Here is a 24,110-nt window from a genome sequence, read left to right as displayed (position 1 = left end):
ATATATACACATATGTATATTCTCACACGTTCATATATTTATTAACACTTGCAATCGTTACACGGAATCAAGTTGAATTGGATCATGATCTAACTCGAAAACCAAACACAAGCTAAGTATTTGAGACAAATCACCCCTAGATGATTTGAATATTGAATGATAACATAGTTAAAGATGATCTCTCTCTATTCTTTTTTTTTTTTTGTGAATCTTGGTATCCTAAAGTCCAAAAGATCCAAATAAGTTAAGGGTCATTGAACTTTTGAATACTAATTAAGTTGAATATATTGTAATAAATAATGACATAATTATAAATATATATATATATAATTAGGATTGAATAAGACTAAATTTAATAATAAAACGAATAAAAATAAAGGTTTATAAATAAAAACACTCAATAATTTTAATATATGTGCATAAATATGTTTAGATGTCAAATATTTTAATTTTAATATATCCTCAAAATTTAAGGTAATTATAAAATTGGCCTCAAAACTTAGCATACTAATTTCAAATTGGAGAAATAATGAATTTTGAAAAAGTTACATCATTGCTCTTTCTCTAATATAGTAGTAATATGTGAATTAATCACGATTCAGTAAGTTATTTAGATAAAATTATTAGATATTACATACTATCGAAAAAGGAGTTATTTATTGATTAAAATTTTGGAATTTAACTAAACATAATTAAAGTTTGAACATGTAGATACAATTATATCTGTAGTAAAAGTCACGCACAACTCATAGATCAAGAAAACTAATAATATTATAAAGGGGTAAGAAGGTGAGAGCCTAAGGGCCTCTTTACTTTTAGAGAACTAATTCTCACTTTTATTCTCTATGTTTCTTCTCATTTTCTAAATATATTTGTCCATTGAAAAATATAAAAAATACGTTTACTAATACTAAAGTTATAATATCACAATTCATAGTAAGGTAATCACTAATCTAGTATTGGGGCTCAAATCTTATGCAAATAAATTATGTTTAATAAATATAAATAAGAAGGAAAAGTCATAAATAAAAAATTAGAAAAAGAAATAATTGGCTAATTAAATGTTAGAGAACTAAAAAAGAGCTTTTTCTAATTTTAATAGTATAAAAGAAAATCTTTTGAGAAAAATCATTACAGTTTTATGTTAGTGATAATATTCTGCTTTTGAGAAAAAAAATTTCTGAAAAATTGAAAAATTATACAAAAGTAAATAGTCCCTAAAAAACCAATTATATTCATCCATCCATCCATTTTTATTTTTATTTTGGCCTTGGGAATTGGATTCAAATTGCCTGCGAGCCTTCAATGAATGGATTGATTATTATGATGAAATTGGGCCCTGCCCCTTTCTTTCTCTATTTCTGAGAATTTTGGGCCACAGCTTGAATTATTAGTAGTATGTATATATAGCAGCAAAGGCAGCAGAAAGAAAAATGGGCCAAAACCCAATAACAAAAAAACAAAAAAAAAAACAAGAAGGAAAGGAGGAATGTGAGAGAAAGAGTACGCCGTCGCCGGGAGGGGACGCAAAACGAAACCTAACCTAATTTCCCAAATTTTGTTTTGTTTTGTTTATTTATATCTTTTGGGGTGCGAGCAAATTGGGGAAAGAAGTCGGTCGCATCGCAGTGAACGAACGAACGATACGTATAACGAAGAAAGAAAGCAAAGCCAAGCCAAGCCAATCCAATCCAGACTGCATCCTTCACTCCCTCTCCTTCTCCCTCTCCTGCGCTCCGCTCACCCTCAGGCTTGAGGTTGAGTTAAATAAAGAATAAGGTGTTACTCCTATTCTCTCTCGTCCATCCCATGGCAGCAACCCCCGCAGGTACCGTGGTTCCGGCGAACCGCCGCAGAGCAGCGTCGGCGCAGGATGATCAGCTCATCTTCGAGACCACGCCCGGGGTGGAGATCGTCGTCAGCTTCGACCAGATGGAGCTCAAGGACGACTTACTCCGTGGGATCTACAATTACGGCTTTGAGAAGCCCTCCGCCATCCAGCAGAGAGCCGTCATGCCCATCATCAGCGGCCGGGATGTCATCGCCCAGGCCCAATCTGGTACCGGCAAGACCTCCATGATCGCTCTCACCGTTTGCCAGATTGTCGATACCTCCAGCCGAGAGTACGCGCCTTTCCCCCACCTCCTCTCTTCCCTCCCTGCACCGAAAAAACCAAAACCCTAATAAAATAAAACTCTCAAACTTCCTCATTCACCCTGCCTCTCTCTCTCTCTCTCTCTTTCGCTTGCGCTGCAATTTCCCTTTCCGGTTCACTGTGCTGTTATCTTGATGAGCGCGAGGCTTGTAAATTTGAGCATGGTATCTTAGGGCGACCATTAGGTTATCATCTATATCTGCTTCAACCCTCGCTTACACGGAATGCTAGTGCAACTTTTATGGTGATGCAGTATAACTTGCCTGTCTTGCAATCAGCTCATTTTTGAAAGAATCCCTGATTCTAGGACAGGAGGAAATGGTCTTGTGTTGCAACTGGTTGATATCCTCTCTTCTAATGTTGCGTGGTTGAAATGTACGAGTCTTAACTTTTTTTTCCCCTACAGGGTGCAGGCATTGATCTTGTCGCCTACAAGGGAATTAGCATCGCAGACAGAGAAAACTATACTGACTATTGGTAGTTTTATGAACATACAAGCCCATGCTTGTATCGGAGGCAAAAGCTTGGGAGAAGATATCAGAAAGCTCGAGCACGGTGTTCACGTGGTGTCTGGAACTCCTGGCAGAGTTTGTGACATGATCAAGAGGAGGACACTGCGTACAAGGGCGATTAAACTACTTGTCCTTGTGAGTGCACAGTTCCCTTATCTTTGCCATTTTATCAGAATAACCAGCATGAATTTTGGTTTTGATTTCTATTTAATGTCTTCAGTACCTCTTCTCTCTTTTCTTCTTTTTTTCAATATTATATATATATATATATATATATATATACATTTGTTTCTTTTTACTTTGGCTCAAATTTCGCAAGTACTTGAATCATTTTTTAATGTTTCTAGGATGAATCTGATGAAATGTTGAGCAGAGGCTTTAAGGATCAAATCTATGATGTCTACAGATATCTGCCCCCAGAGCTTCAGGTACTTTATTGGTTGAAACCTGCTATATAGCCCATATTAATTAGGTTCTGTTGTCTATGTCAAAGTATTAAAAGTTGGAGTTGGTTTTTTCACACTTGGACAAAAGCATTGACTTTTCAGGAGACATGTTTCTTAGTTTTTCTTGATGCTGGGGAAGAAAGAGATTAGCCATTAGGAAACACGCAGAGAACAACCTTGCCTAACAAAAGATAAGGAGCAATGTTGCAGTGGGTGCTAATCTCGACTACCTCATTCCTGTAGGTTGTTCTGGTCTCTGCTACTCTACCCAATGAGATATTGGAAATCACAAGCAAGTTTATGACAGATCCTGTGAGGATCCTTGTGAAGCGTGATGAATTGACTTTGGAGGTAAGTATAATGTATCTTTTTTCTACGCCAGTTTATTATTTTCTGATATAGCTAGCCCTTGCCTTCATAAGCTTTCAGTTTGCTATCCATACTAGATCTGACCAACTGCCCATCCTATAGATACATTCAATAACATTTTGCTTTGTTGATAATCATATGAAGTAGCAGAACCAGAAAGTAATACAACTTTTTACTTCTTCAATCCAGGGCATCAAGCAATTTTTTGTTGCAGTTGAAAGGGAAGAGTGGAAGTTTGACACTTTGTGTGATCTTTATGATACCCTAACTATAACGCAGGCTGTTATTTTCTGCAACACAAAGCGGAAGGTAAGGTTTCTTCACTATTGGGCTTCAGTCCCACTAATGTTGTGTCTATTGCTTTCCTAGATTGGGATATGTGGAGAAGATGTGGTAGAAGTCCCTCATGAAGGAAAAATTTCTCTAATTTGTAAATGAAATGGATGCGGCATAGTTTCATTTAGGTCCAACATTTTTGGTCCTTTTCTTAAGAAAATCATCAGATGTTTATAGTTTTTGCCCCCTTTGGTGCTGGTCAGTTCTTTTAGATCCAAGTATGAAGACCCTAAAAATGATCTCACGAGAAACAGGTCTCAATCAGATGGATAGTCAATTGGATTTTATATGGTGGTTTGTTCATGTCTAATGGAGTATCTGGAATAGGTGGATTGGTTAACTGAGAAGATGCGCAGTTGTAATTTCACTGTTTCATCAATGCATGGGGACATGCCTCAAAAGGAAAGAGATGCAATCATGGCAGAATTCCGATCAGGCGCAACACGAGTGCTGATCACAACAGATGTTTGGGCCCGGGGACTTGATGTTCAACAGGTTAGTCCAACTGTCCTTGTATGCTTTTTCTTCCCTGTCTCCAATATTCTTAGTAGGCTGTTCTGTCCTGATTTGGTGGTGTTCTGCTAATGTCTCAAGTGTCAGCTTCTCTCTTTTGATGCTGGGCTTTTGTCAACAGACGTGGGGTGTAGAAAATATCATGTCCAAAGGTGTTTGATGTTTTCCTTTCCCTCTATTCAGGTTTCCTTGGTGATTAACTATGACCTGCCAAACAATAGAGAGCTGTATATTCACCGCATTGGTCGATCTGGTCGTTTTGGACGCAAGGTAATAACTTACTTGACCCTAGCTAGTAAACTAGACATCGTGCTATGCAATTGTGGGATGCAATCGTTCTTGCATCATACCAATATTCTTGTCTAGTTTCACGTGTAGAATCTCTTCTTGTATGGAATTCATTTGCAAGTTATACACTTAAGAAACTAGTAAATCGCGTGAAGGGTTGGGTTCTGGCTGACTTGAGTTTGGCCTTCACAGTTGATTGAATTGTTGTTTCTTCCTCTCCCATTATTGGTGATGAATATTGAAATGCATAGATGAGCTTGTGGAATATTTATTACTGAAGATTCTTTTTTCTCCCCATTCCTTAAAAAAAAAATGGCTGCAGGGTGTTGCTATTAACTTTGTCAAGAGTGACGATATCAAGATCCTGAGGGACATCGAGCAGTACTACAGTACCCAGATAGATGAAATGCCGATGAATGTTGCGGATCTCATATGATAGGAGCATTAGATAATGATCAGTTGTTCCTTTTTCTTCATCTATATATTCTGATCAAATTCCCAAGTGTGGATGTTACTGATGAGAGTTGGCACTTTGTGGGATGGAGTTGGTTGTTTCTTTTGGTCTTGTGACGTGTAACAATATATACATTTTACTGACATGGGAGTTGGGTTGTGATTGCTGCGGTCCAATGTGTAGGAGGAACAAACGACATAACAGTTAGTGTGAGGTTGGGTCGGGGTGGGTGGATATTTCTTAATATTGACGCGGTTGCAGGTCTTAATGTTAAATGCTGGAAGGATGGGATCTTATTTAAGTTTTTCAATTTTTGTGAGTTAATGGTGTTGGCGTTGCAGCAGTGAGCTCGGACACACACATGCATTACTTGTTTGTTTTCCACATCTTCAAGAAAGAAATCTCTGGTGGAATACGAATTTGCTGAGATGTTAGTTACTCTGCTTCAGTTGAATTTCCAGTGGTAAAATTGAAACTACCGGTGATGGAGTAACCGGGCTGTGCAAAGAAACTCTCTGTGACTTGTGAGGATTTTGTTTGGGCAAGGGCTGACATCCATATAAAGCTTGGCTCCTGGCTTCCTTGTCGTCTGTCTCAATCGGTGGTCAGCCACTGCCAGAATTCCTCCTCTCTTTCTCCAGTCTCATCTCTACGTACAGGCAAGCTATCCAGTTCACAGCCGGAACCGTTCCTTCAATGACACGGCTGGGCTTTGAAAGTCAGAGCCGCCTTCCTCGTAAAGTATTAAATAAGACTATCTCCAATGGGTCTTTAATTTTGGAGTCTCTGAGGAGGAAGCCTAAGCTTGCGTTTATTTTTCAAATAAAATCACCACTCTACTAACTCAACACTATTCTTTCATAAATTTACTAATATAATTATTACTGTTTTATCTTTTTTCTTTAATTTAATAATAATTTCTCATTTATATTTTTTTCTAAGCATTTTTATTATTAATATTTTAATAATAAATTTTTCGTTTACTTTCATATTATACATATACATATATATATATATATATATATTCTCATACAATAATATATTTTTCTATACTTACAATCATTGTACAAATACACTTGAGTTAGATCAATATGCGTTTGGTTTTCGAATTGAATAATGATCTAACTTAACTTAATTTGGTGTAATGATCGTAAATGTTGACAAATATATTATTATGTATGCATATATAAATGTGAAAGTTTATGAAGAATTTATTATTAAAAAATTAATATTTATATATAAATGTAAAATATATATAAAAAAATATTTATTATTAAAAATTAATTATGATTCCGAGGGTAATGCAACGGCCGTGGTATTTGGCACTCTCTTCATTATATGGAAACTGGACACGGGCAAAGCCCAGAGTGCATCAAACTGAAATGAAACTCCCATTTTCCCTTTATATGTTGTGAATAGTGATAGCAAGTCCCTTCTTTCTTTCTTCTCCCTTAGCCAAAATTCATGACCATAACAGTATATAAACATACATTTGTTGCTTTTTGTTCAGTGTTATTCCTAAAAGGAAAATGCAGCCCGCGATTTATGAGAAAGGATGGATTAGATTTTCTCTTTCTTGAGATGTAAATGTCAGTCATGGAAATTTCACTAATAGCTTGTTTGGATTGTGGGTTATGACACATTATGGAGGGTTAAGGAAAGTTTTTATACAAATTTGGATAAAACCAACCCCCCCCCCCCCCCCCCCCCCATAACCCTAACCCGCAATCCAAATGACCACTAGGAGTTGAGAGATGAGAGTCGAGGAGAGGGAGATAGAGGACGATGGGCTTTAAATACGAAAAAGGGAGAAATTAAAAGCAGCCCAGCAAAAGTATGAATTAGCACTAGCACTAGCACTAGCACTAGCACTAGCACCAGCAGAGGATTAGAATTGGATCGGGTATCTCCTCTCCTCTACTTTCCTGCGATGTGATTGTGATTGTGATGCAATCTGCTGATCCATTTACTCTTCTTGGAGTTTGATCTCCCTTACCCGGAGGCGGAGTTTGAGCTAGAGGCAGGGAGAGAGAGGGCCATTCCTTTTTTCCTCACCATCAGATGGATCGCGGACCAGGAGCAGATTTCACCTCTATGGAAGTGGAAGTGGAAGATATTCCCTCTTTCAACTACAACGCAACGAACATGGCCTGAGCTGTGCTATCCTGAGCTAAGCACGCCTACCACCTCAAGATAGATAGATCCTCGCTCGGTCAAATTTAGCATTTTTTTTCCCTTGACAAATAAATTCACAAATTATCACTTTTTTCACAGGCATCTTAAAAGTGTGGCTACCACATCCCTGCATGAAGGTGCTATCACCTCGTCGTGAGGTTGGGGCCTTGGAGCAATCACCACCCCCGGGTGAGGTCTCCAGTCCATAACCTCTTGAGATTGTAGGCGAGTGGTGACCACCTCCGAGATCAAGCCCAAAAGTGAATTCTAATTGTGGGATCAATCTCGGGGTGAGGGCCTCCCCAGCACAGCCCCACAATGAGGACTTTCACAACATCAATAAGGGCCGAGCGACATAATTGGGGAGGCGGTGATGCAGGTAAGGCTTCCAACCCTGAGGTTCATCTTGAAATTGAAAGACAAGACGAGGCCTTCACTTCAGAGATCAAGCCTAGAATCCCCCTCCCAATATTGAGTGCAGAGTTGGAATTCAATTTTAGGCTCCATCACGGTGGTGGACCTTGCCTTTCAATTTCAAAGTCAAGCTCGGTGGTGGGTCGTCCCCCTCAACCACCATATCCTGGGATAAGATTTTAGTCTCCTCTTAAGACTGTTTTTTACCGTTGCCAAGGCCCTCATGTCCGAGATTGATCCCGTTATTGGAAATTAATTTTGGTCTAGGTGGGGCCTCGCCGGTGGCTAACGCCTCTTGCAATGAGGTTCTTGGTACCTCGAGAGGTGATATCAATCACATCCAGGGAGGTGGTTGTCAAGCCCGCGGTTGCCACGTCCGAGGTTGAATTGTAATTTCTATCTGAACGCAATGAAAAGTGATAATCCTTGAATTCATTTATTATTTAGAAGATCATGCTAAATATGAAAACATGGACAAACTTTATGATTATTTGCATCCTTTGCTATTTTCTTTTAAGTTTAGCCTGTACATTCTTCTTTCCCTAAGATCATCATTCCTACATGTTCGGTGGCATATTTGGTGCATTGAGATAGAATTTGATGTAAGAGCAGAGATATGGTTGAGACTACATACATGTTAACTCGTATTGAAGGAGCACCGTGACAGTAAAACTTGCTTGCACTTTCCATAGATTCAAAACACAGTTTAAAATGGGCAATAAAAGAATTAATATTGGTGAATGTAAAGATGCGAAGGAAGGAATATCAAAGAATTTGTTTAAAAACATAAGAGAAAATGGTCGTATTTAGGCGAACTTCACTGACTCCTCAAATAGTGGTTGAATGGAAAAATTTACAAAATAATTAAATAGACTGGAGTTTATTATTATTTAGTAGTTAATTTTACTATATGTATATAGATTTATTTTTGTTTTTTAAAAATAAGAAATATATAGACATATACTCGGGTCGAGTTGGTCCTTGTCGACCACTTCGGTCTAGGGGTGTAAGCAAAAACCCAAGAAGCCCGGACCCCGAAAAACCGACACAGTCCGAACAAAAAAAACTGTTCAGAAACTTGGGTGGTTTTTTTTTTTAAAAAAAAAAAATTCTTCATATTCGGTTCTTACCTCGGTTTTCAGTTAAAAAAGAATCCAATGAAGACCGACCTGACCCGAGAATATAGATATAGAGATTCACTCAAACCCCTTTCTCTTTCGGGATTTGTCATGCTCCTATCCTAATTTCAACTTGTTTCTATCGCCGGCCAAATTTAATTCATTCTTTCTTGTCGTATTATTTTGAATATATTGAAATTACACATTAGAGATTGTTTAATTTTATAAAAAGCAAACAGGAGTTAACCAGAGAAGCCGGCCTGAAAACCAACTATATAACATTTTTTTTAATAATTATCTTATTTGGTTCTCAAGCAGGCTTCATAGTTGGAAAACCGACCCAAACAAGAAATTGAAACCTAACTTTTTTGGAAAAAATGGCTCGATGCGACCGTTACTCTCTATTTCAATCATACCCTCTCCAAAAATTTGGAAGAGGAGGAGTGGGACTCTGAGCGATGGTTGCTTTGATCCTTGCCACCGTCGACCATACATGGTTTCCGACAACCTTTGGAGTTGCCGGTGACCTCGGCAGGGGCAATTGTGGCTAGCAATAGAGCCTTGTCACCCTCTCATGATCTTTATTCTTTTTGTTTAAAAATGATTGATTTATTTTCTATTTTTTATAATTTATAATTAAGAAAGAAATTGGATTTTTACAATATTATAATATAACTAGTGAGAAGCACATGTGCGATGCCACGGGAAAGATATGCGAATTGTTATCGAAAATGTTATAATTTGTTTTAGGTAGATTTTATATTAATTCATAAATTTACAATGTAAAAATATGTCATTAGATATCATGACATATATATGGTCTATTCACAGTTTTGATACTATTTTTATATTTGATATATATATATATATGTCTAAATTCGTTTGAGAAAAAGTATCATATCATTGTTATCATGAGCATGTGAAATGTCTTATACATTCTAGAGTTTAACTCATCATTTTGCTGCCATTGAAGTTAATTTTTTCTTTTTAGAAGTAAAAAGATATTGAGAAGATGGCATGAATGAAAAATATTGACAATAATGTTGAAATTAAAAAAATAAGATACACGCTTAACATGTTTGTTTGAGCATTAATTTATCCATTAAAATAAAATATAAGAACTCATATATGCAAATGGAGTAATCTATATCTAACTATCTAGACTTACATGTTTATTATGCTAAAATGACTTCCTTTTTTAATTGATATCATATTGAGAAAATGTGAAAAAAGAATATGTAGTAGTTTAAGGATTTGTTGTGAATCGACTAAAAAGTATATGAATCAGAATAGTTTTGTGAATTGGTCATTAAAAGTATTTTATTTTGAGAAGATAATATTTTTTGCCAACTAAATTTGTATTAATTGTTAAAATTGAAATAAAATTGAAAAGCAAAAGGGAAACTAAAAGGAGGAGTCGTCAATTGTGGGAATCGAATTGCACACCATCACCCCATTACACTACAAGTGGAAAGAAATCTAAGCACCAAGCCATTTTATTCTTTTTTTTTTTGGCCTCATTTGGCACAATAAATGTCATAAATATAAAAAAAAAATAAAAGGCAAAAAATTGGTAGCTTGACAACGGTCCCACTAGACAACAGTTTTAGTTTTATTCTATGATATATATTTGGGTCAAAGCTTCCTTTTTTTTTCTTTTTTTTTTCGTAAAGAGAAGTTCTGGGCCATTTTGTTAAGAAAACATAAAGTAACCTACAGCTACGTTTGCTCATGGAGATAGGAAAGGATTTACTAATTATGATGGAATGGGATTTAATAATAATATCCCATAAATTTGTAATATTCTAATTAGTTATTTGATGAATATCAAGGATTGGGAATTGGGACGTAAAACAAAAATGACCACAATACCGTTGAAATAAATATTAGGTAAATTACAAAAGAAAACCAAAATTTGTAAAACGTCTCAGTTTTGTCCTAAATTTTACTTTATAACAAAAAAAATCACATGTTTTGATAATCGTCTTAAATTTGGCATATGTTATTATTCCGTTAAATTTTTCGTCTATTTGCCTACATGGACTTTATGGGCCCATTAAATTTGTACATCATTTGATCATCTTCTATTTTCTTTACAAAAATAACCTAAGTTCTCATAAAAGTCTTAGTTTTGTTCTAGATTTTGATTTGTAATTTTTAAAAAATACATGTCAGCACTCCGTTTTGGTCCACCGGTTCCGGAGAGAACATAAACAACATTCCTGACTACAACCCAAAACTATTACAAAAGAAGATCCGGCAAACCCATGGTTACTATTCACAGCCAAGTCAGCCATGTCAACCGGGCGGCCCCGGGAGCGATGCACGGAGGATCGCAGCACGAGAAAAATTCGAAATCGACAACCTAGCATGATCACAAGAAGGATGGGCAAAATCGTCATTTACATCATCCATCGATGGAAAGTAACTCGACTGACCCGGTTATGAATAGTAACCCGGGGTTTTCTGGGTCTTCTTCTGTAATAGTTTCCCGGTTGTAGTGAGGAATGCTGTTGATGTTCTCTCCTAGAACCGGTGAACCAAAACGGGATGCTAACATGTATTTTTTTAAAATTACAAATCAAAATATAAAACAAAACTGAGATTTTTATGAAAACTTAGATTAATTTTGTGAAGAAAAGATAAGATGATCAAATGATGGGCAAATTTGGTGGGTTCCATAAAGTCCATGTGGGCAAATAGACGAAAATCTTAACAGAATAGTAACATATGCCAAATCTAAGACGATTATCAAAACATGTGTTTTTTTTGTTACAAAGTAAAATTTATGACAAAATTGAGACGTTTTACAAAATTTAGATTTTCTTTTGTAATTTGCCTATAAATATTTATATGATTTTTTTTTTTCTAAAAAATAAAAAATAAAATTGAAAAATAAAATAGATTTTTTTTTAAGAAAAGAAGCCGAACAATTGGAGAAGGGGAAGGGCGATGGGGCCAACACGAGCCACTCGCCCTTAGAGGCGTCGGGCCTCTATTGCCCCAAATTCGTTTGTGAAGAAAATTGGGGATGTGGTGGTCCGATTCTAGGTGATATCAGCAACCTCAGTTGGGGCTATGGTGGTCGGAGTTAGGCCACTGTAGCCCAGATCTATTTCCTCCTTAGAGTGAAGAGAGAGAATGAGATGATTATGGAGCAATGGGGCTTGACGGTGCCCAATACCGCCTATCTTCCTTCTTAAGGACAAAAAAAAGAAAAGAAAGAATGATGGGAATATTTCGTAAATTTAAAACAAGGACAAAGGCATTTGTATCTTTTAGGATAAATTATTATCCTAATCACCCTTAACCACCCCATAACTAAAATTAGATCCTTGATAATTATATCGATGAATCCCTCGCCCAAACTCTATACTGTCATCACCATACATTGGTTTAGTTTTTGAGAAATCCTATCGCTCCTTTTATCTCGCGACCAAATGTGTCCTAAAAGTACATAAACTTATCCCAATTATTTCACCAAATACTGAGTTTCTTTTTTCTTTTTTATAAGTAAACAACTAAAAATTAAATATTTAATTTTGAACATTTAAATAATAAATTCAACCTAACACTCCCTAATATTTGCTGCAAGATCTCAAACATGCTGCCTCAGGAGCAAATACTCAATGATTACTCAGCTATTTGGATGTGTAACATCCGATAAATATATTTAAGTGATAAATTAGGCCCGTAATGGTCCCACATATTCACTTACATGCATTATGATTGCTAGTTTGGACGAGTAACACTCACCGAACATTTAGCTGTCTCTGAGGGTCCATAGCTTACCCTCCTTCCATACACATATTAACAAACAAGATGTCGACTTTACCAACATAGGGAGGAATTTCATATTTGTTAGCTTCTGACCCTATAAGAAGAGGGCTATTCGGATGCCAAACATCGATTAAAAAAAAATCGTATAGGAAAGTTATTTGATTGTTACCGATTTAGGTTGCTTCTTTTCATTTTTCATGTTACAAATGTTCAAATTTGATTTCAATGAAATGCAATGTTATGCCATCCATTGATTGAGATTAATGATTGTATGAGCTCTAACTCATCGATAAGCACTTGGTACTTATTGAATTTCAAACCCTCCATTGCAAGTAAAGCTTGTCTACGTAAAATTAGTAGGCTGAAGGCCGTGGTGCGACGGCGGGTGGTGGGCGTGGCCCCGGTCACGAGCAATGCGCTCGCCCTGGTCAACCGGTTCGCGTCCAAGCACAGGGTAATGGGAGGTCCCCAATCTTCCGGCCTTTTAAAGAAAAACGGAATCGATTCAAGAGGCCCATAGACCACATTAATATAGTTTGTTTTCTGTCTGGGCCTACCTTAATAGTTCATCCATTCTCTCGCCCTCTCTTCAAAAAAACCTTGACAAGGTCCACCTCCATTTTTCGCCCGCTCTGTTTGTTTCCCTGCTCTAAAGTTCGTCTGTCTGTCCCTCTGTGCTGTTCCTGATCATCGCTCGGCTCGAAGGCTGCGGCAGCCGCTGCTACTGCTGCTTGCTGCTCTGTAGCTCCCACCTTCGCCTCGTCCCCGTCTATTCTAACTTCAGCCTTGGCAGCCAGCCTCTGTGTTATTGCCCAGGTGTAATGAAAAAGGGCGATAAATTTTCATTTGAAGCTTCTACAATTCCGTAGGCTCTCTGGTTTTTTGTTTTGTTTTGTTTCGTTTCTTTTTCCTCCCCTTTTTGTGGCTTAATTTCGCCTGGATTGATTTGCAATTTCCATCAATAGGTCGGGGAGAAATACTCGCTATTGTTGGAATAGTGGACGGGGAGGTGTGCGTGCTACTGCTTTTGCTCAAAGCACGCAAGCCTCCTCATAGGACTTATTCGCTAGCGTGACCCCTGGCTCAATCTCTGGCACCCCTCTCTGGTGTGCACCTTCGCCCTCCTGTCTCTGACGCTGATCATGCCACCATGACAGTGCCGCCGGTCCCGGCCGGTGAGCCTGCTTCAGCTGTGGCCAGGGTGCGCCTCTCCGATATTACTCCCTATGATGGGGCGCCTGGCGGGGCTTACCTGAGGGCAGTTGAGGTATTGTCAGGGTCGCTGATAAGGTATAACACGGCGGTGATCGAGCTGGGGATGGATGACGCCGTGCTGATGCGCTGTGGCCTGGAAGCAGCGCGACTCTACTTGAGAACTAGGGCGCAGTCTCACACTCAGACAGCCGGAAAAGGAAATTCCCGAGGAGTTTACACTTACAGAGCTGGAAGGTATGCTTTCCAATGTCGGATATTCAGGTTTCATCGTCCCCGACTTCTTTAAAATGCTCCATAGGTTTGAATTGATTCTCATAAGGAATTGCTACTTTTCTATATATGAATATGAATTGGTTTTGTGTTAGCTGTTCATATCAACTATGAATTGCCTTCTTGCTTGTTGTTTCTATTCTGGAGGTCCATACAAGTAATAAATGTTCCAATTCTTGCGTAATGCCACCTCACAAGGTTGTCTGCTCCGGATACTGTGAGTCACAGAGTCAGTTCAGTCTGCTTATCTTGGTTCCGGTTGTTAAGAGGGGCGCAGACTCATAGCTGTATCATGCCTACTGCGCTGTCTTGAGATGAGGTGCTCTTTTCTGTTGCATGCTGTCAATCAGCCGATAGCTCCTTAGTTTCAAGCCTCCATACTTAATCCATTGATGATTTCCTTGAATCTGCCTCTAGCGGCAAAAGCTTTCCCACCTTTTATAGCTAAGGGAACCAATACTCCATTCACTCAGCCTCTTTTAATTTTGTTCGAAACTGCGAAACCCCAACAATTTATTTTGTTTCACTTTTTTATTAATAAAAACCGTCGTCTTTACTTTCGCTTCTTTTGTGTCACTGGGTAAAAGGGACCGATTGACGGCTTAGTTCACGACAAAGTTGGAAGTGGGAACTTGGAGTATAGGTTTAGAATGTACCTGAGATCTCTTATCCTTTAGCCTTATCTATATTACAAATTGGACAAGGGAGGTGTTTCAGGTAACATTCCTTATCCCCAAAATGCCCATCACAAAATAAAATTACTAACTCACTACCATGGAGTTATTCTAAGTTGAAAGGATGATTGGTAAGTTCATTTTTGCGCCATTAAACTTACAAAGCCTTATCCAGTGGGATAGTATTCTTGCTTGCACAGGCGCACTATGATAAAACCTTTAATTACACTGTGCAACATTTGCTATGGGTTCATCTATTCCTTGAGATGCATGGATGTTTATCTAGAGCATCCTCGGATTTTCTCTTGACTTGACTTTCAATATTATTAGTGCAAAAAAACCGCGTGTTGTGGCGGATTAATTTCATTAATGATATCTTTTTATTTATTTATTTATCTTTTTGCTATGTACCTTAACTCGATGAATTTTCAGATTCTAATTTTTATCATTCATAGCGTAGGTTCCTTCGTTAACTTTATTACTCGTATTATATCCGTAAATTATTGAATCAATGAACAAAGACTATTATCCGAAAGTTATATATTAGTAAATTCACAATTCCATGATTTCCTTATTAATTATTTTATTGCATTAAATTTAAAAGATTATTTAATTATGTTGAAAAAGAGAAGAATCGGACTTAAAGAGTACTTTTGTTTGATCCTATAACCATAAAAGATTATTTAATTATGTTGAAAAAGAAATCTATCAATTTATAGTTGATTTTCAAATGATTTCGTGATTGAATATTTCCAAGATTTGGTTAATTTATATTTTATTCTTTGTATGTTTGTTACCCCAAACTTTACCCCTAACATTTAATTAAAGAGATAATGGAATAGCAAAAATAAATTTAGAAGAATTTGTTAGACTTGGAATGAAATGAGAGTAAAATTAAGAGATCAAATTATGACAAAAGTAGGAAAATATGGAAGGGGAGAAGTAAAACCCTTCTTGGGCCACTTGTCAATTGAAGAAGAGTTACATTTTGTAACTCTCCTTTATTATTAGTATATATAGATATAGGTATAGATATAGATATGCATATAATATGGATATAGATTAGTATATAAATTTGCTTCAAATTTCTTGAATTTCTTATTCTTGTACTCCAAGGGGTTGATGGACATGCTTGCTACCTAATTTTGTCCTCGTAGGGCTATAGAGGATTGGGACTCATCTCCCCCATGCATGGCTGAAATTTTTAGATGCATGGGAAAAGTTGCTCGTGCCGCTCTCTCTGCAATAGCTAGATATCTCCGCTTGCGAAGCGAGTAAGTATGGGAATGTTTCTACTTCCTGCATGCTATTTGAATTCTTATTTCTATGATGTAGACTCACACGACAAACCTTGTGCAGTGTATTTACCCATTTACTTGATGATACGCCTTTGCCTGCTAATGAGGTGTCTTCATCAGTGCTTGTTGCATATCATTCTCCTATGTCCTGGCAAAATGGAAAAGGTGCAATTGGGGGAGGGAAGGCAGCAATCAATGGTGAAGTAGAAAAGGGACTCCTGACATTGATTTCTTCGGATAGTCCTGGTTTAGAGGTCTCTTTCTTAGCTTTGATAAATTTGTATGTTAATTCTTGGACATATTTGCTTTTGATTAAAGTATGTTTATTATTCTTGATTTGAAATTATAATTAGCTTATTTGGACTGAATCTTTTGAGTGACCATGTCCATAATTGCATTTATGTGTTCGCCTTTAGGTCTGTGACCCCAATGGCCGCTGGTACTTAGCAGATAGTGCATCATCTCCTGGAGATCTGTTACTGATTACAGGCAAGGCGCTTAGTCATGCTACAGCTGGTCTTCAGCCCGCTGCTTTATATCGAGCTTCTCCAGATTATTGCCCAGGATCTACTGTTGGTGGGAGGTATAAAAAGAAAAAAAGAAAAAATCTTTCTCACTGATACACATTAAATTTATTATATAAAAATGATTTTGTTTCTCCACTTCGTTAGTTCAATTTTGATCAATTTGTGACAGCAAGTCTCCTCATCCATAAATACAGGACATCTTTGGCATTTAGGCTTATGCCACAGGGTAATGCTGTATTAGATTGTACTCCAGTTGCATCTGCTGGTCATGTCATTCCTCAGAACTATGTACCAGTATCCTTCAGCCAGTTTATGGATGACCTTTCTGCAGAGGAAGATGCGTTATGCCACGGATCTGACAATGCCTGTGTATGCACTTGTCTTTCTCGAGAAACTTGTCTATTGTTTGTCCACAGGAAATGACACCTTCTTTTATAGATACACATTTATTGACTAAGTTGATACTGGTAGCGGAGTAGGTGCCTGTATGGATGAATAGATCCAACTAATGCAACTGAATGTTTCCGAGAATGAAATGAGTCTTTGCATGCAAATGCAAATAACCAACAAAAGTTCACTACCATGAGCTGACACAACCGTAGCGAATTCGCCAGTGCATAAATCTTCCGTCTTTCTTGTGAAGTGTTTTGTAATTGGCCTCATACTGCTGCACATGCAAGGGGGGAACTTCAGACTGTTATTATCTGCTATCTTATCTTTTTTTGGTGTAAAGTTTCAGAGGAGATGCTAAGTAAATTGCACAACATCTAACTTGGGAAAGAAGCAGTAGTTGATGTATAAGCTGAATCTGGGCTGGGTTCCTGGAAAGGGCCTTTGTCTGTTGGGATCAAAAGCACTGTCAATAGAAAAACTACCAGCGTCCTGTTAGTGTTGGACTATATTCACTAAATTGGTTGAACCTTGTGTGCTTAGTGATCATTTTTTATTTTCAAATAGAAAATATTGTTGGTCTAGACAATTTATGGGGTAAGAGCATAAACATGCCATAGTAGTAGCATCTGCTATGCAGCATTTTTTTGGGGTGGTATGTCTTTTTAGAAGGGAAAAAAAAGATCCTATGCTTGCTTTGATAAAATGCATAGTCCAGAATCAAATAAATGCATATGTAAAGGCTCCATCAATTTTATGTGTTTTATATTGATCCTATACTTGAACTTTGGAACATTTACTCTTTACTCACGGTTCTTACACCTCTACTGATTGTGGGGGAGCATAGGCGCCCTAAAAAGAAGGCATTCTGACCATTTCTAATAAATTGACAGGTAGCTGGGAACAACTCAAGCAAGGAACAGACATTAAGAAGCGTCCTCTCTGATCCTTTATCGTGAGTTGCCCTTCTCATTTCCTGTCTTTCCTGGCCTCTGTTGCCATGACATTGTTTAACTTCAAATGAATCTAATCTTTCGGCCATTATGTGTATCTGTCAATATAAACACTCTTAAGGCTAGGAACTTGTGCTTGCATTTTCTTGCATCATATCTCATGATCTTTGATTGCAGAATAACACTTATGCATTGATGACGTAGCAAATAAAACTAACATTACTTGTTATTTGGTAGTGTTATTAAGTGGATTATTTTATCCACGTCTGCTAGTTATATAAGAAATCATAGTTTTTACTTGCGGTTCTCATTGCGAGAAACACCACAGACTACTCATATCTTGATCGCTATTTAGCTTTTATTGAATATCTCCTCCCAATGTTTTATTTGAAAGTATGAAAGAGTAGATAAAAGATCTCAAGAATTAATGACATCTTCTGTCATTTTCATTTACAAGCGAACCTTTTAGGGTTTTTTCCCCACTAATTAGTTCTGATTATCAACTCTAAGGTTGATCTTAGCACAAGCAATTGACAATATAGAAGTGACTCTGACCCCACTTGGTGGGCACTAATAATTTTGTCCTTTCTTTTTGTCCTTTTGGGATCTATGGATGCTTTAGTGGCGTATTTCTTGAAGATGCCATGGTTGTCTCATGTGGCCATTCATTTGGTGGTCTGATGCTGGAAAGAGTAATTGAAATGGTGGGTATGAAATCAAAATCTTTTGTTAGCTTATTATCACCCTTCTGATAGTTGTATCTCAATGTATATGATTAAAAGATTATACTGAAGATGCTAAATTTGCATACATTCTCTCATTGGCCTGACGAACTACTGAGTCATGTAATAGAAATTGCTTGATCTTTTCATATTGATCCATAGAACAATTTTGAAACAGTTTGGAAATAATAATGTGGTTGAAATATAATCTTTCTCCACAATGTTATGCCATGAATTATATAGGAATTACAGTACCACATTCATGTTGATGAAAAGATTTCAATGTAGTGTGGATGAGGCTCTTGCATGGTACTTGATAGGATATGATAGGACAGAAGGTGGTTCTTCTACTATATATGAATATAAATGTGAAACAAGCTTAAGCTTCTTAGAATTCCTAATGGTATCATAACTTGTGTTCGAGCCCAAATATCTCATTCGATCAATTGGTTGGACCTGCATCATTCTTGTAGCTGACATTTGGAGGGACTGTTATTTAATAGATATATGATTTTTACATAAAAAATTTTAGCTGTTAGAGTAGTTGGTTGAAAGATAACCTTGGTTGTTTTCATGCCCTGAGTAATAAAGTCATTAATGTTTCCTGCAAAAAGCTATTCTTTCTCCACAATTTTATCCCATGAATTATATAGGAATTACAGTACCTCATTCATGTTGATGAAAAAGCATTTCGATGTCGTGCAGATGAGGCCCTTGCATGGTACTTGATAGAATATTATCAGACAGTGGGTTGTTCTTTTACTATATACAAACATAAATGTCAAATAAGCATTAGCACACCTTCAGCAAACAAGCTGAAGATTCTTAGATCTCCTGATGGTATCATAACTTGTGTTCGAGCCCAAATGCTCGCTCTTTTTTCTCATTCAATCAATTTGTTGGACCTGCATCATTCTTCTAGCTGATATTTGAAGAGACTTTTATATAATAAAATATGATTTTCACATAAAATTTTTTAGCTGTTAGAGTAGTTGGTCTGTCAAAAATTTCGTAATTTATTGGCTTATCGAAAAGCAAATAACTTATTTGAGAAGAAAAATTTATATTTCAAATTGTGGTTGGCCTATATGCCCACTCACATGCATGTGGTGCATAGTCTGTCTGTAAAACCTTGATGAGAAATGTCCCCTTCTGCAGATATTTCCTAGTTATGGGTTGAATATCTTGATTTTTATCATGTCATACTGAAATGGCTTTCCTTGCATTACATAAAAGAGACAACGATGTTTACCACTATCTTTTGTTTTACCATAAAGGCAAGATGTACCCTATGCAGCGCAGAAATTGAGACTGGTTCTTTGATCCCCAATCTTGGTAACTTCCAATTTCCATCCTTGCTACTCAGTTCTTTTTCTTTTTCTGAATATTCTACTTGCTTCATTCCTTAGAAATGTTCTCAGAATTTCACATGAGGCTGCATAAAGTTTTTTGCTGGATATTTTGGTAGTTAGTCCTTTGTATTTTGGCATGCTTCACATTCACTTATTTTTGTTAATTGCTCAGATTTGATCTTTATATCTATATCTTCTAAGTTGGTTGGACTGAATTTATCTACAGCTCTTAGAGCTGCAGCTGCTGCTGTTAAGCACGAGGATGATAGGCGGCTATTTCATAATGCAGCTATCCGGAAGCGACGAAAAGAAATGGTTGATCAAACCAATCCAATCAGAAGATCTAACAAGGTAAAACTGGCTTTCTTTTTTCTTTTTTCCCCCCGATACTAGGATTCCCACCCTAGGCATGGCCCACTGGGACCAGTTCTGCCTGTAAAACTTGGGGAAGACCGCACGGGTCAACCAGACTGCCTAACTAGCCGTGTGAGATGTACTGTTATAGTTTAAGATTTATTGGAAGACGTGTGCTCAATCAGATGTATGTTTATGCTCGTCCACCCCTTAAAGGGCAACTTTGCCATTACAGCTTTGAAAATAAACTCAAACTCTATATGCGATGAACAGGGGAAAATCTCTAAGAGTGGGTTCTTTTAAATGATAGAGAGTCCAAACTAAACATATGCTTAAGTTACCGAAGGAAGAGAAAGTTTCCTGTTCAAGATTCTTCAGCAGGAAATCTTTCCGTCAAAGAGATTGGGGCTTTGTGATATAGCTGCTGGTTGTTATGATGAGTGATGCTTTTCTGGATGACAAAATTGGACATTTGCACATAAAGGTGGAACATCACTGCTTCTGTCAGTTTTGTCATTTTGAGTCATTTAGTACCACCTGCAACACAATTTTTGTTATTGTATATATATATATATGTATATCATATATATTTCAATCTCCAGTTTAAAAAAAGAAAGTAATTTTATAATTATTATACACTTGAGTTCACATTATAACATAGTCACTAGTTATTAGACATGATTTGATATCCTAAGGTAGAATGCATTGAACCCCGCATGCAATCAAAATTTCTAATTTTTATTTTTGTCTTTTAGGAAAGTGGAGATGGCGGTTTTGAGAATGGGCTGCAGAGAGGGGTGCAGTATCCATTTTCTGTAAATGAAAAGGTGTTGATAAAGGTTAGTGTCCCTGTATGATAAATTGTTTCCAGACCTTGGTCCTTCAACTGCCCGTGGTTGAAAAACTTACACAGCATTAAAAAATCCTTTTCAGGGAAATAAGAGGACCCCTGAAAAATTTGTTGGCAGGGAAGCGATCATTACATCTCAATGCCTCAATGGCTGGTGAGTAGCCTTATATATTTTTCAGAGCTTATATGTCACTTGCATTTTAGGTCGTGCAATAGGTTTTGTATGTTGTCAGAAGAGGGGGTAGATGTACATTATTATATAGCAGACTTTGAGTGGTCTTATTCTCATGGTATTTGGATTATAAGTCAAGGGCCTAGTCATCTTTGTGCAAAAGATTCTTGGATAGTTGTATCTGAGACCATCAGGAAATGGGACTCTGGTGGCGGTTGCTATATACGTTATGTATATATATCCTGTAAGATCAGCACCTTTCAGCCATAAAGCAAGTCAACTCCTCCTCAGCCTGTTGTGCGAAGTTGATGAAGCCCTTTCTTGGCCTTGGCAGCAGGCTGTGTACTTGCAGGTCTGGTAAATCGGTGTAGTTATAGATAGATGAGGGGATGTTATGGAGGGAATGAATGAAAGTTGGTCCACAACATCATTACTGAAATCGGTCATCACCAAAAGCTTGTCTTCATCTGCATGCATGCTGTATGATATGGTCCAGGTACTTGCTGAAAATCGTAGGAAGTGGGGAGAATGTTCGGCTGCAATATCGCTCTCTGAGGAAAATTCTGAGCTCAGAGGCCATTGAGGAGGATAGATGCAACTCTCACCAATTGCAGAACGGGAACTCTTAAGAGTAGGGTTTTTTTTTCCCCCCGTTTTTTGGGCATTCAAGTTTGATCCAGGTAGCTTAGTTGACATATTATATATTTGTATGCACACGTCAGTTTCAGTAGGCTGTGGGGGTGATGACCCATTTGTAGCTTCTTCTGTTAGAAGGAGGAATGTCAGCCTGGGGGTTTCTTGTATTTCATAATGTAAAATTGGGATCTAGGAGGATGAGAATCATTTGGACGCGAGTCGAACCATATAGAGATTGGCTTCGATAGATGATTGTATAGAAGATGAGAGAAGTTTTTATAGGGGAGACTTTACTCGTTTCGAAGACTATCCGTGTTTCTGTTGTTATGTGGAAGATGAAAGTGGGTGGTGGGTGATGGTGGATCGGAGGGCTTGAAGTTGGGAAGGGAAGGGAAGCATGTGGCCTTGTTTTGAAGATTGGTTAATTCATCCTTTCAAATTTGATTTGCCATCTCTCTCTTCTCTTGCTTCTTTGTTTTTCATTTTCACTCAGACAAATAATGAAAACTAGGCCCGTGGCGTCTTGTAACCGGAAAATAATGTAATGTTAGTCGTAGAGCCCCGTGCATCGCATGGGATCAAACGTGTTCGATTTTGATGCTTTTTTTGTCTATTTCATTATATAGAATATGCATGTCTTAAAATTTTATATCACATCACATCTATAAGGTGTTATAGAGAATATCTATATCTATAATATCTTGTAAAGAATCATATAAATCTATATCTGTAAGTTAAAAAAAATAAAAAATAAAAAATTCGTTTTCTAAAAGAATATGAAAAGTAGAGAAAATAGCAATTGATTTCACAAATTATATAATTTGAAAAATACCAAAAAATAAAAAATTTTAAATAATTTTTTAAAGAAAGTTAAAAATAAGAAAATAATGATACATCTATATATTTTGAAATTTTATAAAAGTCAAAAATTCGTTTTCTAAAAAATGTTGAAGATTGAGAAAATAACAATCAGTCTCATAAATTAGACTCATTCAAAAATATTAAAAAATAAAAAAATAAAAATTTGATATCGAAAAATCTCCCTGTTTCCTGCTGAAATTTTCTTTTTTCAAGAAAGTTAAAATAACCAATAAAATAATTACAGGTCATGCAAATCTATATCCATATATATTTTAAAAATTTAAAATAAATAAAAAATTTATTTTCAAAAGATTGGTCCCACAAATTTTATTAATTATTCAAAAAATCTTTTTTAAAGAAAGTTAAAATATCAAGAAAATAATAATTGGCTCCACAAATCTATATCTATATATTTTAAAATTTTAATAAGTTAATATTTTAAAAAACTAAAAAAATAAAGAAAATTTAACTCAGAAATCGAGCGTTCTTAACCATTTAGTCAGGGCCCCATCACAACGCCGCTTTATGTTATATTAATCGTGAAGTCCGTAAGTTATACGAGATAGATTCACCAATATGAAAATAAAATTATTGTGAATAAAAATTCCAAGCGCAGCAAGATAATGTGAAAAAGCAATATAAGACTAAGAAATTACTAATCAACTATCGGAAAAAGAATTTGGGCAACCTTTCTGTTTACACTCAGAAAATAGAATTGAGGCGTGTTTTGGATCAAGATCAAGTGTGAGGTTGAGACATCGAGTTTTAGGCCGTTGATTTTCATGAAGCCGACCGAGATTAATTAATTAGAGCCCACTGAAGAAAGTTCAATTAGAAGCCTATGGAGGAAGTCCAACCCACTACATGGACGTGAGGTTATGTTCAATGGCGGTGGAGAATAAATGGCAGCATGCTTGCTTGGAATTTATAGATATCGCAGCCGAATTACTCATGGAGCAAGGATGCGATATTCTTGGTATCTTTTGATTTTAGACATGGAATGATCGTAATATATTTCCGATATTTCTAGAATATTTCGTCATGGAGATTTTAGGATATCTAGATAGCTATTTCCTTTTGAATAATATTTAGATCTCCTATTTTATCGGCTTATTCGATTTTGGTCGATTTCTAGAGGATTCTATTGTAACGCCTATGTATACCGAGTTCGAAGTTCATTGTAACCCCACACATCTATCAATCGTACTCATATATTTCATTTTTCTATCTTTATTTTTCTCCCAATTTACATTCACTGCACTTTTCTTTCATTGCA

The 24,110-nt window shown here is 36.7% G+C and overlaps 2 protein-coding genes and 1 long non-coding RNA gene across 5 annotated transcripts; all 3 read left to right on the top strand.

Moving 5' to 3' along the window:
• Positions 1–1,555: 1,555 nt before the first annotated feature.
• LOC116188506 (eukaryotic initiation factor 4A-3) lies at positions 1,556–5,413 on the top strand. Its single transcript, XM_031517917.1, has 8 exons — positions 1,556–2,123; positions 2,562–2,802; positions 3,015–3,095; positions 3,357–3,464; positions 3,672–3,791; positions 4,146–4,313; positions 4,515–4,601; positions 4,942–5,413. The coding sequence occupies exons 1-8, from the start codon at positions 1,810–1,812 to the stop codon at positions 5,053–5,055; spliced, it is 1,233 nt and encodes a 410-aa protein (XP_031373777.1). The 5' UTR covers positions 1,556–1,809; the 3' UTR covers positions 5,056–5,413.
• Positions 5,414–6,363: 950 nt separating this feature from the next.
• Positions 6,364–8,179, top strand: LOC116187142. The gene is made up of 2 exons (XR_004151998.1): positions 6,364–6,976; positions 7,055–8,179. It is a non-coding gene; the product is annotated as an uncharacterized LOC116187142 (long non-coding RNA).
• Positions 8,180–13,101: 4,922 nt separating this feature from the next.
• Positions 13,102–22,575, top strand: LOC116187839. Of its 3 annotated transcripts, none has more exons than XM_031516804.1 (13): positions 13,102–13,425; positions 13,526–14,009; positions 15,877–15,993; positions 16,079–16,271; positions 16,434–16,600; positions 16,739–16,913; positions 17,828–17,889; positions 18,510–18,591; positions 19,887–19,944; positions 20,251–20,312; positions 21,071–21,154; positions 21,249–21,319; positions 21,834–22,575. In XM_031516804.1, the coding sequence occupies exons 2-13, from the start codon at positions 13,711–13,713 to the stop codon at positions 21,964–21,966; spliced, it is 1,503 nt and encodes a 500-aa protein (XP_031372664.1). In that variant the 5' UTR covers positions 13,102–13,425; positions 13,526–13,710; the 3' UTR covers positions 21,967–22,575. The 3 variants fall into 3 exon arrangements, with proteins under 3 accessions (XP_031372664.1, XP_031372662.1, XP_031372663.1); XM_031516802.1 differs by having other exon boundaries at positions 20,188–20,312; XM_031516803.1 differs by having other exon boundaries at positions 13,168–13,376; positions 20,188–20,312.
• The last annotated feature ends 1,535 nt before the right edge of the window (positions 22,576–24,110 follow it).

The sequence above is a fragment of the Punica granatum genome, chromosome 8 (genome assembly GCF_007655135.1).
Source record: "Punica granatum isolate Tunisia-2019 chromosome 8, ASM765513v2, whole genome shotgun sequence".
Lineage (NCBI taxonomy): Eukaryota > Viridiplantae > Streptophyta > Magnoliopsida > Myrtales > Lythraceae > Punica > Punica granatum.
This window is presented reverse-complemented; position numbering and strand designations above follow the sequence as displayed.